This window comes from Hirundo rustica, chromosome 2 (genome assembly GCF_015227805.2).
Source record: "Hirundo rustica isolate bHirRus1 chromosome 2, bHirRus1.pri.v3, whole genome shotgun sequence".
NCBI lineage: Eukaryota > Metazoa > Chordata > Aves > Passeriformes > Hirundinidae > Hirundo > Hirundo rustica.
Window position 1 is genome coordinate 29,769,495 of NC_053451.1, and position 15,177 is coordinate 29,784,671.

Below are 15,177 nucleotides of genomic sequence, written 5' to 3' on the forward strand. Positions count from 1 at the left end.
GCAATAAATGGGGAGAAAATTACCTGAGAGAAAGAAAAAAAGAAAAAGAAGGGGGAAAAAAAAAAAAAAAGCCTAACCCATAACACCTTCCTATGTGGAATATGCATAGTGTTTGTTTCCATGTACATGCCTGCAATGGACTCCATCAGCCTGAGATTTGAATATACACATTAGTTCTCTACATAGAGATAAAAGTCTTAGCTACAAACTGATGCATTCGTCTCCCACCATTCATTGCAACCTATGAAAGGATGAGGGGATTAATTGCAACCTTGTTCAAGACTGGATATGGCATCCCTGTCCTCATCACCTCCTAGTGAATAACACTTAATGTAGGGAATGGCTTGTCCATCTTTGCTGCCTATGCTGGGCTGGACTATCTCTGAGGAGAGGAGCATTTGCAGAGTACTTTTGAGCCCAGTTACATTAGGCAGCACAAGCAAGTATCCATAGTTTCTTCCGTATCTGGGGAATGTGGTGAGCAAGATTGGGATGATCAGAGACAATGCCACACTGCAAACTGGGTTTGAGAGACCATATTTGTCTGGGAAGTCTGGAGAGGATAGGCATTCATAAGAAGAAGAGGCAAAATTACATTCCACATCTCTCTGGATCCTCATGATGTCTCCCTCCACCAGCACTCAAGTGATGTTTAAGAGTGTACTGGGGTCTGGCTGGGGTACAGGTAATTTTCTTGGTAGCAGACTGTATGGTGCTGCATTTGTGACTTGTGACTAAAGCAAGCCCTGGTAACGTACCTGTGTTCTGGCTATTGCTGAGCACTGCTTGCACAGCATCAAGGCTTCCTCTTACTCCCACTCAGCCGCCCCTCAGGGGTATTTGGGAGTTTAGAGGGGACACAAGCAGGACAGCTGACCTAAACTGACCCATATGATAGTGTATGCTCTACAATATAATACACAGTAACAGAAATTGAGTAGAGAGAGATTTTGGGAAGATAGCCATTGCTCAGAGACTGACTGGACATCAGTCTGCTTTTGCATCACTGTTTTTTTCCCCTTCTTTTTTCCTCCAGTTAATAAACTGTATTTATCTCAGCCTGTGAGTTTTCTTACTTCTGCTCTCCCCATCCTGCTGTGGTTTTCAGGAGGAAGTGAGTGAGATATTGTGTGGTGCTTAGCCGTGGGTGAGGGTCAACCTGCCACAAAGTGAGAAAAGAAAATCTCCAGTCTCTCTGGTGTACACACAGTTGGGCTACAGCACATTTCCATACTCAAATGTGCGCACACATGTATCCGAGCCGTAATCTATGTACTTACCACCCCACTGTTTACCTCAGGATGCTGCGAATTGCCAAGGGATGCACCACAACCAGCTGCATCGGCATCACGCCTGAGCCAGTGCTTGGAGATTCCTTCTACAGGGTACAGAGGCACCCACCTACTGACCTTGCTTACACCTCAGATGACCTCCTGACTGGAGGAAGGTTGGACTCGGGGCCATTGCAGAGAGCACCAAAGCATATCGGGACTATGGCCTGCTCCTCTGGCCTGCTCTTCCATGTGTGTTACCAGTGTTACTGTCAAGGGAGACATTAGGCAAACCAAGAGTGGCTACAGGGCACTGGAGCCCAGGTGCTGTTCTCCTTGGTCCTGCCAGTGGAAAGGCAAGGCCTGGGCAGGAGAGCCCCCAGACCGTGGGTTAAGACCTGACTGCACAGCCAGCACTGCAGACAGAGCTTTGGCTTTTATGGCAGTTGGCCCCTGCTTTGAGGAACAAGGACGAGAGCATGTTTTCCAACTGGCTTTCCAGCCTAACTGGGAAAGCTTGCCCTATGGATACTCTGCATGCAGTGGGGTTCTTAAAATGTCTGTTCTCCTTTTGTGGCCCTCCAGTGGTACTGTGTGCCCTCCTGGGACTCTTTTAACATCTGCTTCTTTCTTGGTCTCTGTGAAGCTGCTCTCTGCTCTCTTAAGGTTCTTTCAGTCTTCCTGCTGTATTTTCTCACCTCTCCAAGGCTACTGTGTGATCTCAGGGTCTCTTTCTTGCCTATATTTTTCCACCTTTCTGAGGCTAATCTTTGTTATCCTTCACATTTGCAGGCATCATGCTACTTTCTTCTCTGAGGTTCTTTCAGGCTTTCTTCTAATCTCTCAGTATCTCAGAGGCTACTCTGTTCTCTGGGACTCTCGCAACTTCTTTGCTTCTTCCCTACCCTCTCCAACTGTCTTTCAGTTTCTTCTTTCCTCTCACTGAGGGGGCTTTGCAGCACTTTCAGTCTTTCTGCTTCATATCCCACTCACCCTTCAGTCCCTTTTTCTGAAGTTTGACTGGATTTTCTGGGGCTGTTTTAGTCTTCCTTCAAGGTTCATGACATCTCTGCAGCTTCTCTTCTTTCTCCTGAGACTTTTTCAGCCTTCATGCTTGTTTCTTCCCTTCTCCAAGGCTGTTTTCTGTTGCTCTTTTAGCATCTCTCCTTTCTTAGCAGCTGCAGGCATACACTTAGAGCACTTTCAGAATCTCTGATATTTTCTTGTTATTGTCAAAGTATCTTGTGTGTTCATCATGGTTCTTTCAGGCTTTCTACTAGTTTCTTTGCCTCTTTGAGGCTACTTTGTGTTCTCTGAGTCTTTTACAGATTTTTGGCTCTTTCCCCCTTCTTTGATGCTACTCTTTGGGGCACTATCAATCTTTCTCCCCCTGCCTTTTTTTTTTACTTTCTCTTGAGGCCACCCTTGGTACTACTGAGTAGTCTGGAGCTCCTTTAATAGCTCTGATACTTTGTTGTTACCACTGAGCCTTTTCTGTATTCTCTGGGGGAGTCCTTTGCCTTAGCTCTTTCTTTGTTGGCCTCTGACACTGCTGCATTTTGTTGTCTTGAGCACTTACAGGCTTTCTTCCCTTCCCTGAAGCTACTTTATGCATTTGGAATCTCTTTTGGACTCTCTGTTGCTTTGTTCACTTCTGCTTGGCTCCTGTTTCATCTGGGGATCTTTTAGCCCATCTCCTACTTTCCTGGCATTTGGAGGGCTATGCTGTAATCATTCTCTGAGTGTTAATCAATCTCCGCATTTTGTCTGAGACATCTCTGTGTCCTCTGGATGTCTTTCAAGCTCTCTACTATTTTATCCTCACTTCAGCTATTCTGTGTTCTCAGGGACCCTCGCAATCTCTTTTCAGTATCAGGCTCTCAAAATCATTTTTCCATTATTTGGGGATTTTTCACACCTTTTTCTGTTTTAATATTGTTTTGAAGGATGAGAGAGGACAGGGGAAGGTGGGGTGGAGGCAGGGATGAGGAATTTTTTCACAAACGAAACAGCTTCAAGAGCTCTGGATTTCAGCTGCAGTGGAGCAGGAATAGATCTCTGTGAGCCACCTTTTGGAATTTTTTTTTTTTTTTTTTTTTGTCCCTTTCTAGTTTTGGTGGTGGAGTTAGGACACAAATGAGCTGAAAGAGGTACCTTTTAAAAAATCCTTTATTTTTATATCATCCTAGTAAAAATATTTTATATAAAGGCGAAAGTAGGTATTGCATAGAAGAAACACTGGTGCAAACATCATCCGGTGGGAATGGCATGTTGTCTCTTAGTGTCTACTGCACAACAGATGGCTAGCCCAGAGGCAAACATCTCCAGGTTTCCCCATGCCAGCTACAGGATGAAGCTGCTCAACTTATGGAAAGAAGTTACATCAGAATTATGTGTGGCCTGTTCCATGCTGCTCCCCTCCCAACAACCATCTTCTGGGAAAACACCCTTTTCCTCTTTGCCTTTTCTATGCCTGACCGATACCTCACCCAGGAAAGACCACGAGGATCAGTCTGGCTGCCTCCTGTGCTTGCACCCTCCCTGTGTGTGTTTGTATTTCATGCATAGAAATGGAGCGGGTGGACACGGGATAGGAGAGTTGGCCTAAGGTAGCCATAGTCCAGGAACTCAAAGCGTGACATATCCAAGGCATCTTCTGTCATCTTGGAGACATTTATGTCATTGTCTTTTAGCATTTCACATGCTCCTTAGCTATGGGCACTTTTTTTTGAGCGCTTTCCACCTGGACTTCCTGTAACAAACAGCCTTGGTAGGACCAGGAGTGAGCAGAATTCACTGCTAATTCACACTTCATCAGCTTTCAAACAGAACTTCTTCAGGCAGTTCTCCTGTTTTGTCTCTGCATAAGTTCTATGGAAGCTCCCGAGCATGAAGGACAGTAAGACAGCAGGTATGCTACAGTCTGAAGGAACACTCAGAGAAACAGCACTTTCACAGACTTGAACTGTGCTTTCATGAATTAGAGATACAGGGAGGTATGCATTTATACAAATCAATATTTGTGTATATTAAAGATACTTTTACTCAGTCTCAGTTTTTATTTAAAAACATGCTAAAAACTTATAGTTAAATAATCAGAGTGACATTTGGGGAAAACACACAGGCAGCCACCCACCAGCATAAGCAAAAAAAAGTGCATACGTACATGAGCCAAAGCTCCCTTTGACCAGCTTACAGGACAATTAGTGCCTTCTCTGACAAACTGACTGCTGCAACTTCACACTTTCCAGAGCTGTTTTTTGCTGCCTGGAAAGTGGTATTACCTTTCTGCTTCTTTGAGGATGTCTATCATCACCTCCCACATCAGAGAGTCAGCTAGAGACACAAATCAGTCCTGCTTTTGACTCCTCTCCTGTAGGTGGCTTCACAGAGATGAATACATGAAGCTCATGTAACTATCTCATTTAATACTGTGCTTAAAATGCCTAAAGTAGTCATTAAAAAAAGATTTCAGGATCTATGCTTCTAGATCATGAAATGGAATGAAGCATTCTAGAAAAATAAGTTTGGATGGAAGGCAAAGTAGCCGAGTTTGCAACTACACATTTCATCTCTGAGTTACTCATAAACATCTTTTATTTCCTTATTACTTTCACTAATATATTTTACCATTTTTGTACAAAAACTGACTGCAGATTAAAATTTAAGATGCGGCAGGTACCACTGTGCGACCCAAAAGAACAGAGATGATGCTCCTACTCAGCCCTGCAGCTGGCTCTTTTTGAGCACCAGAAAATCTAGAGAAAGCTAAGCACCTCGGCCCAAAGGGAGAATGCAGTGGAGCCATCAAATGAAAACCATCCTGTCTTTTCTCGCAAAAATGGGAACACATCCTAGCAACTTTGGATACAGTCTTACATATAGCAGCAGATACACTGGGCATCAGAGCCCCTTCTTCAATGTGGAACAGCCATCTCCAGTGAGGCTCAGATGCTCCTGGTCCCAATTTTTGTTAGAAATGGAAGTAAAACTGGATTCAGTAAAACTGATTTCTGTGCTTTCCCTCTGCTTCTTCCCTGACTCCTTCAAAGGCTATCCAAGTGAAATAGCTGAACCCATATGGCCTTGTCTTCTTCAGTGGGAAACCAGAGCCCTGTGTGTGAAACTTGGGCATTGTGCTCATATGGGCAAGGGCTGTGTCTAAGAATAGTAACCTTCTTCTTCACTGCAACACCCAAATTCATCTCTATCTCCCACACATTCACACTCCTTCCTCTCACACTGATTTCATAGGAACTCAAAAGCGACACGTAGGTCACGCAAAACACTATTGCTGCCAGATGTACAGATGCATGCAGGACTTATTAGGAAGATGAATAGGGAACTAAAACCTCCCAGATATAAAGTGGCTCAACAGCTATTCCAGCCCACAAGGAAAAGATAGGCTGAATGATACAATGAAAATTACATCTTTTTAGAGCTTGAAGTATGAATATTCAGACTGGACATTAATTTGTTTACTAGAAGAGTAGTTTGAGATGGCATGGCCTGAAAGGCACAACATCTCCATCCTCAACAGTTTCTGAGACTCAGCCCAATAACGTCATAGTGAACCCCATCTCATGTATCTTTCAATACCTCTTTGGGAGTGACATTGGATGAGGTAACCTTTGAAGATCGCTTCAAACAGCTGTCCACGCAAAAAGCAGTGTTTCTTTCAGAGCTGAGTCAAGCCCTGATTGAAGTTTGATCAGAGCATCCTCCACTGTCGAGCCTTTCCTTCTTCCTTCACAAAACAGCAAAAACCTGTAACAATGGCCAAGTGGGGGCCCCTTGCAATGAAGAAGCATTCAAAGTAGAGAAATACACGCTCAAGTTTTCTAACAGGAATGTTGGTAAAAATATGCATTGAGTAAACTACCCTAGTGGATGAACTTGGCAATCTGTCAGCAAAAACCAGTTCTGTACTGAAGGTTTGCCAATACAGAGCATCTCTGAGTGCTATTCTAGAAATTGCCCCTTTACTGCATCATCTGGTCACTCATAATCAACCTGTCTTTCTAGCTCAGGGAGGCAGCTGTCTTTGGCCTGAGGAGATCCCTACAACAAAGGCCATGGCATGATAATGGTGCCGTCAAATTGCCATCCCCTTCCTTCACATCCGGCATCCGGCAAAAAGGGCAAACTTTTTGAAGCAGACAACACAGTCAGTGAAGTCTGCTGCCAGTAGGTCGAACTGCAATCTCTCTCCTTTGTGCCAGCAGTAGCTTTCTTAGTCAGTACTTTCAGCTTTCAAAGTAGCACGACATAAAGCAGCCAGGCACTGCTTTGGGTGAGTAAAGGCATTGGAACTTTGCCTCACAGGAGTAGGAAGCTCAGCGTCTGGTCCAATGGGAAGGCTTTGCATTCCATCTGAGGAAAGAGTTTCTGATTTTAAAGGAAATACCTTTGTTACAGTAAGGGCATAAAGGCCCTGATAAAGGTAGGTGTTGCCTCCCCATGGACTTGAGAAAAGTTGTCTTTGCCCGCACCTACCGTCAACTTTGCAAAACATGTCCTCTGGAGATCGCACAGTGGTTCCCAAATTAATGTACAATAAACGTGTAAAACCAAAAACAGTAAGAAGTTATAAGTCAGGCAACTAAATTCTAAGCTATATCCATCATAATAATAATCATCATCCTTATCATAATAAAAAAGTATACACCGTAAGGTACAAGAAGCTGCAGAGCAAAGCAGCTCCAATTCCTAGGACTCTCAGTTAGAGTGGCTTTTCCGAGTCTTCCAGTAAATCAGACACAAGGGTTGAAAACCTAATGGAAGACTTTGAAGAATTCTCCCTTGAAGTCAAACACACATAATTTTTGCACATATAGCACGGATTAGTAGAGCAAAACATTTTCTTAAGTTAAGGAACATTCTTAGAGCAGATCTATGATTTTGTGTAGAAAATCCATTTGTTTGGGGAGTTTCCCCCCTCTTTGGCAAATAAATGGCAAATGTGAAACAGAAAAAAAAGAAAGAGTCAAATAAGTTGTGATAATAACGGGACAAGTAACAACAAAGTGGATCTGTCAATGGGACGGATTTCCTCAGCAGGGCTAGGCGTGATGCTCCTTGCAGTCATTATTTGTGTTCATTTTGTAATGAGACAGAAAGGTTGATGTGATAATGTTTCAGAGGCTTTAGGCATCATATTTTTTGCCAGTCCTGTGAATCTGCTGGAAGAGCGTCATGGAGAAGGCCATGCCAAGAATCTGAAGGAAAACAAACAATAAGGAGTTTAGTACAGGAAGGCTGCCAAACTGCACTGCTGACCTGTATTCATGGCCCAGCTGTACTTTGAACGGTCATTCTACACTAGCCATATTTCTCAAGCTTCAACACTGAGCAGCAAACCTGAATGTATGTCGTTCAGGCACATAGTGATGTCCAGGGTTTCATCTGTCAGAGCACAGATGGAGGCCAAAAAGCTCTCAGGGTTCTTTGTCATACGTGCAACAATTTTTTGGAATCAATACATGCAAGCCACTCTTCCCTTTGACCCAACAACTTGTGCTTGTTTAGTCAGGTAACTGTGACTGAAAATATCAGATTCAGATATTCTCCTCCAAAAGTATGGCAGTGACAGAATCATAGAATATCCTTGTGTTGGAAGGAACCCACAAGGATCATCGAGTCCAACTCCTGGCCCTGCACAGGGTAACAAAAATCACACCATGTGCCTGAGAGCATTGTGCAAATGCTTGAACTCTGGCAAGCTTGGTGCTGTGATGTCACCGAGACACACAAAGCAGCCACACGCAGACAAGCGGTTTTGCAGAGCAGAGGTCCTTCCGATCCAGCTCAAACCTGAGACAGGGCGGAGAGAGAGCCTCTTTGTTTTATTTCTTACTTTTTATACATTTGTGGGTCTAGCAGAAGATTGACTTCTGGGGTTTTTCACCCCTCAGCCAAGTGGCTAAACCAACTGTCAGTTACAATTGTTTTCAGGTTAGAAATATGCAAACAAAGGACAGAGAGTGAAAAACAAAGGATTTGTTTATGTTACATCTGTGGGAAAAGGTAGAAAACTGCTCTTAATATTGTACAATAACTAAAAAGATCTGACTCCGTTTATGAAAATCAAAAAGGCTATAAAAAACTCAGAAAAACCAGGGTAACACTGTGACTACTTCCCTGGAGCAAGAACCCCAAAACTATAACAGATTATTATGATACTTCTGCACTTGTTTTTTAAAACACATCGACCTACTCAGTTCAGTGGCCGTGATTTGATTAATTTTGGTAATTTCTAGAACTTGTTTCCAAAATTAAAAATCAACCAGTTCCTGAAAGGACAGCATAACAGATAGCTTAATATGGGAATTCCAAAGAGGTACCCTGAAGTCGAAACACGGGCAAGCAAAACCCTAGTGTAGCACGTCTTCTTTGCAGGACTGACTACTGACCTGCTTCCTTTCTGAGCACATGGCCTTAAATGAACTCATAAAACAAATCTGACATTTTTGAAATAATATTCCAACTCAAAGCAGTTGAGCCTCACTTTTCACACAGCAGAGTAAAGAATGCTGACAGCAAATCAAAGCCATGTTGAAAAACATCAGATCAGTATTACCTGCATTATGAGGACGCACATCCCAATCGAACCAAGGACATGCTTATTGTCATCAAACCAGCTCATAACTTTCTCATAACATCCCTGAAATGATGAAAGATGAAAATTGAAACCCCAAGGTCACATTTTCTTTCATGTGCATTCCCTCTATTTTGTTCCTCCCCACCCCCACCCAAGACTTGACCTAGGCAAAGTGAGCCTTACCGTTTTCCACAGTGATTCAGTAGAGTTCCGTCCACAGTCTTGGGAGTTTTCCATACAACATCGGTCTGGAACAATGTTTTCTCCCAGCACTGGGTACCAATCCGTATAGTCATTCACACCACAGCATTTCATCTGTGCAGAAGTAAAGGATTAATAAATTAACTAGCACAATTTGTAAATCATGCACAACTACAAACTTTTATTTCCACTAAACCACTCTGTATTTTCAAAAAGGCCACCACAATGCTTTTGTAGTTTTAAGGTGTTCTGTGTTTGCTGATCACCTAAAGCAAATACTTAAAAACACAAAGAAAAAACAAAATCAAAGAAAATAAATGGCTCCACACCCAAATCTTCTTGTCACAGAGACATGAGCCCAAACACCAAAACATAAGGTAATAAGCACACAACTGCTAAAAGCAAAATCCTGCCAAAGCTGCAGTGCCACCTATGCAGGTTTTGCTGCCTCTCTGCTCTTATGGATCATCTCTATGCCTGTGATAGCCACAGAGAATCCCAGACAGGTGCGCATCTTTCACCTCATGGAGTACACTTTGATCCTGGTTTTCACAGTACTTCTGGGTTTCACAGTGTTCCCTGGATGTTCAAGAATGCAAAATCAGAAATCAAAACCTGCATTAGCCATCTTTTAGACTAGGCATGGATGCCACACTTAACAGACTGCAGCAGCCTTGATGACCAAAATGTTACTTTTTTACTACTGAGAAAATATGTTACCTCTGCTTGAATGATATTCCATGCATTTTTCAGTCCAATATTATTTTCTGAATTGTATAGCTTCATACCTTCTTTCAAATCCATCTTTGCACTCTCACTGACCTGTACAATGTAGAAGACAGAGGAAGTCAATGCACTGCTGTTCAGAGGAAAGGACCAAATGGTACAGACACACATACAGGATGTCCATCTTTTACCTTCTCTCACCACAAAACTAACATGGGTAAAAAGCTTCAGGACTCTCATAAATCATTGGGACATTTAAGCAGCTGCCAAGGCCTAGTCTCTCCCTCAGGCTGCAAAACAGTGGGTTAATTCTCTTGACATAGGAGACCTCTGCTGAAAGTCCATCATACACTCATCTGATTCAAACCAGCTGAACGTGAACAGCATCAATCTGATGAGCTTGCTGTAACCGTGCCAGAGACAGTTGTTGAGGCTCCACAGCAGCCTCTACCTGTGACCTGCTTTAATTTGCTAAAATCACAAAATCAGAGTCCTGGCTTCCCAACCTTATGGAGTTATCCTTGCATGGCTTCAGGCAGGCTACAGTGAATAGCCAATACAAAACCAGTTGAAAAAAAAAAATTATTTTTCTCCTTGTGGGAGCAAGCTTGTAGGATTAATGACTTTCAAATGTGCTCTTCTTTTTTTAGAAGACAAAGTTAACAGGAGATCTGAGATGTCCCATTTCTCGTATTAATTTCAGTCTGAGCCCAGAGTCCTGGATGCAGGTAGGAATGTACCTTGCCTCTGACAGTAGTGAGCTGGTAGAACAGAAAGGATCATGGTCCTGGCATAAAGGGCAACGATATTTTAAGAACTGTTTCATCCCTCTTTTACAACCCAGTCAAAATCAGCAGTTCACCTCAGCTCCCAGAAAGAAGCAGGCATCATGACAGCCTGCGAAGAGATAAAGGTCTGGGAGGAGCTGTTTTAAAGTAAATCTGGACGTATTCGTACTGTAAGGTTCTGCCCTGTATTTAGCAGAGGCCTCCAGTTCCCCAGTCACTTTTCCAGTGTTATGTATCTGATGGGCCAGCCAGTTGTGCCTACTTCACTTGAGACAGCAGATTCCTACAGGTGGGCTGTATGAGAAACTGCCTCCTGGTCCATTCTGTACTCATACCAAACTCTCTGGGACTGCCCAGTCAAGGGAGACAACTGGTGACATTTGGAATAACCTGTGAATATCTCATGCCTCTCTCCTCCAGTCCTGTTCTAAAGGTTGGCCCTAAGAAGCTATAAGGTTTTAGGCAGGACCTTCCACAACCCAGGCCTACAAGATGATCAGCTTCTTGCAGACATCAAACGTTGAAGGCTATCTAAGATTTCAGGACAAGACAAAGAGGGAGGCTCTGGACCATAGTTTTATTTCAGGGATTTGTCTCCTGCTTGTTCTCCTCATCACTTCCTCCTCCCCCTTCAGAAGCAGCTTACAATAGACAGCCAAAATCTCAAGGTTAAACCTTCGCAAGAGTGAAGATCCAGGAGAACCCGCATACCTTCATCAAACAAAAAACTAAACCTGGTATACATGCTAATAAAGATAATTAATCTATATGGCATATGTGCTTACCTTGTCCATATAAACAAAGAATAAAATGACTAGTATCAGCTCTGCCAGGAGAATTATCAGCAAAACGATGAAAAACTAGAACAAAGAAAAAAGAGACGGTGTATACACACTTGCCAACTAGAGAGTAGACCTGGAGCTGCTAGAAACTATGAAGACAATAGGCTTACTACCAGTTTGCAGCTTTCAGCCACGCTTCTGTCTTGCTCCTTTTGACTGCTGCCACAGCACACACTCCTGGGAGTCTCTTTCCTTCACACAGACTACGGGACAGATGCTAAATCCCTTCACGCAAAGATCAGTGTGACGTGCCTCAGAAATGATTCCCTAGCAGATGGGCTTGAACCACATGTGACTGTGGAATAGTCATCATATTACTCAGCACTTCTATTCCCAGCTCTGTATCTGAAATCTCTCTCTGCAGAGGCACCCCAAGCGTGAGTTCTAGTAGTTTCTCAGTACTTTTCATGCCTGGAAATTTTTTTTCATGCCTCTATGCCCTAGCGGACTCCAGACAGGCATGACACCTGACCCCCTGACACTGGGGAAGAAGCAGTAAGGAGCACAGCTAGTTCTTCAGTTGGGAACTTATGACAGTCATGATAGTATAAAATGACTTTTTCAGAACCTTCTATGAATATAAAATATTTTTTAAAAAATTGAGCTGGTGTTGCAGTTAGCGTGGATGCACTAATCTCTGCTTTCCTAGCTGTGCAACACACAAAACCAAGCAATCGGATAGCAAAAAACTAGGTGCACATTTTGCCTCCAGTTTAATTCTCTGAGGTGGTTTAAGGTTAATTCTGCTCAGCTGTTCCCCCACGTCATATAAGAGAGTTTTGCACAAAGAAAACATGCTCCTTAATGTCATAGCATCTGGATTTGTAAGCTGTGACTGAACTGGGACGTGTCTTGAAAGCCCTGATCCCACCTTCTGCCACAATACCTCTCTCCTTGTAGGGGGAGTTCCCTTCTCCCCAGCCTTTTCTTTTGGAGGGGGATATTTTTATGTGGGGTATTATATATTCCCCCATATAACCTCCCATCATTAGTCAGGGAAGCTAATGATGAAACCTCCTGGGTTTAAGCAAGAAGATCCACATTGTGTTTTCTGAGAGGGGTTCTCAACCTGTGTGCTTCAGTGCTGGTCAGAGAATTTCAAGGGTCAGACTATTTATTTTATTGATAAGGCCTGGCAGAGACCTTGACTCCTTAACTTTGGCTCAGACGGTTTCCACCATCCTCTGACAAAGGCCTTAAATAAGGGCAATGTAGAAAATAGCTGTGAGAGGCTTTGAGCAGCTCTGTGCCTAAAATTTTTTTCCTTCCAACAGACATTTCCAGAAGGGCTATCCAGGTGGATACTACAGTTCATGCTTAACCATTCAGAGGTAATTTATAGCAATTTGCTTTGCTGCCTAATGCATTAGGGCACAGAGTAACAAGGACACATTTGCTAATACACCGTTGATATCACTGTGACCAAAGCTGTGGGATGTCTTACTGCAAGCCTACAGAAGACTGAAAGCCAAAGTCACAGTGAACCACAAGACTATTTTGCACTGGCCATTCAAATAAAATAGTAACAAGGCAACAGCCACTGTTCATAGTGAAAAGGAGTATTGATGTCTTACGCTCAACAGGAGGCACTTGTTTTCCTTGATAGCACCTAGGCAGCCCAGGAAGCCGGTCACCATGATCACTGTGCCAATGGCAATGACTAAGTTGGCAGCTGAAAGTGATGGGAAGCTGGGAGAAAATGTGGCGAAGTTCCCTTGTGACACTGACAGCCAGATGCCCACGCCCAGCAGACCACAGCCACATAACTGCAAAGAGACAAACAAAAGAAAGGTTTCACTGTTAACATAAATGTCACTGTCTCCTTCCCCCAAAACTCTGAAAAGAAAGAATTTCACAAGCAAGTTCTCAGGTAAGTGTTCTACAGTAATGCTCTCAGTGGCTTGATGCTGAAACAAAGTGGAATTTTATGTTCTTACTCAGACTTGGTCATGTCACCTGTACTTATAATTCTATTTAAAAGCCACTGGATGGCAGAATTCTCTCCTGAGACACTTAGCACACGATACCAGGGCTACCCACTGATCTCCCAACAGCAACCCAATGCAATTTTTCTCCATGACAATAAAAAATATTACTTGAAAGAAAGATCCTTTCTTATTTGTGCAGTCATCTGCAATGTCTCAGAGTATTCAGCCCTGTATTGCCTCATCCAAGGTGAGACAAAGAAGTCCTGAAGACATTTACAATCAAAAGCATCATTTCAGTAATTATTTGTCATAAAATGCCCAGTCACAGTAGCCAGGTTGGGTTTTATTATGAGTTCTCAAAGCTTTAGTGTTGATAGCCAGTGTTCACAAAATGTCACCAAAATCAGATTTCTAGGTACATTATCTACAGGAAGATCAAGCCTTATGCAAGATGCTCACAGGCATTCCCAAGGGAAGCAGAGTAACACGTTCACTGGCTAACAGAGGAAATGTTCACGATTCTTGTAAGGAGACTGGGAAGCACCTCTGCTTCCAAAACTCAACACACAGTAACTCCACAGAGTGGTTTGGGAAGTTTTGCATCACCAGGTATGGATAAATGTCACAACATCTGTGTCCTATAACAGAGCAGGATACAGCTACAACAGGAGTGTGTGTAGCAGGAAAAAGTCAAACACCTGCTCTCCCTATGAAAAGGGATACACACATGTGGCAGGAGAGGACTTTTGCCTCTTCCTTCAAATTTATCCCCTTAATAATCTTGAATTGATTTCTCATTGCCTTTCAAGGTATGTCAGCAATGTCAGTGTGAACTCGGAGTAGTAAAGAGCTGTGGGGGGATGCAAAACAGAAGCCTCCTGATATTCTGCTGCAGGACCCAGTGGACATAGCCACAGGTTTGAACTGCCTGCAGCTTATGGAATCAGCCACCCTATTGCTCCTGCTTTAAATTTCATCGACTCTGTCCTTGAATTGCTGCAGTTTTGGTGCCTCAAGCTCACTCAGGAATCCACCCTGTGGTTCAGCTGTTTCCACAGTTAGATGAGAACTGCAGGCAGTTGCTGGGGCTGAGAGCTTAATGGTTCAGGAGGTCAGAAACAGCTCTCACCACACAACATTAATTTAACATATTAAATGGCATTTCTAAGCTGCCAGGGCTGCCACTGCCATTAGCTGATGGCACTTTAATCAATGACTTCTTGACACTCCATGGATGAGACTGTAAATGTTTCCAAAGAAGTTTCTACCAAATACTAAAATTGTTCAGTGTAACTTTCCATCAGATCCAGAATTCACACTTTAAAGGTCATTCACAAATATGGTCCTTGGACTTTCATACCCTATTAAGTTCCGAAATCACAGCCCTAGTTCAAGTGTTTTGAAAGAGTGCAATGAATTCTGGAATCATTAGGCCAAAAGCAATAGATCATTGCAGGTAAACAAGGTGGTGGTAAGAGCAAGGTCAGGGAAAAAGGCTTACAGAGGAAGGACAAGTAAAAGAGAAAAAGGAGGTCATATGATTAATACAAAGCTCAGCCCATAAAGAATCACACCTCAGAATCCAACACCGATTTTGAGATCATAACAAAAGAGACAGAAGAAAGAAGCCCTAACCAGCATCTCTTTACCATTTGAGAAAATCCTGCAGCACAACCCTTGAAAGAGATTTGGTTTAGAAGGGAAAGGTGGCTAGGAAATTACTCCAGAAGCTTCATGTTTATTTTTACTCAGAAAAAGTTAGAAGCACCTAATTACTTAAGTGATGGAAAGTAGAGTTACCTTCAAGTTATAGGAAATCAG

At 43.0% G+C, this 15,177-nt stretch overlaps 1 protein-coding gene across 5 annotated transcripts in view; it reads right to left on the minus strand.

The window, feature by feature from the left end:
- Window positions 1–3,424: 3,424 nt before the first annotated feature.
- The window catches only part of TSPAN9 (tetraspanin 9), a 179,098-nt gene continuing 167,345 nt past the window's right edge, over window positions 3,425–15,177 (minus strand). For all 5 annotated transcript variants that reach the window (XM_058419320.1, XM_040055569.2, XM_040055567.2 and 2 more), the window contains 6 exons: window positions 13,003–13,194; window positions 11,372–11,446; window positions 9,793–9,894; window positions 9,055–9,186; window positions 8,851–8,934; window positions 3,425–7,489 (listed from right to left, as the gene is read on the minus strand). In XM_058419320.1, the coding sequence (XP_058275303.1) occupies window positions 7,418–7,489; window positions 8,851–8,934; window positions 9,055–9,186; window positions 9,793–9,894; window positions 11,372–11,446; window positions 13,003–13,194 (657 nt within the window). In that variant the 3' untranslated portion in view covers window positions 3,425–7,417. The remainder of the gene's footprint in view (window positions 7,490–8,850; window positions 8,935–9,054; window positions 9,187–9,792; window positions 9,895–11,371; window positions 11,447–13,002; window positions 13,195–15,177) is intronic.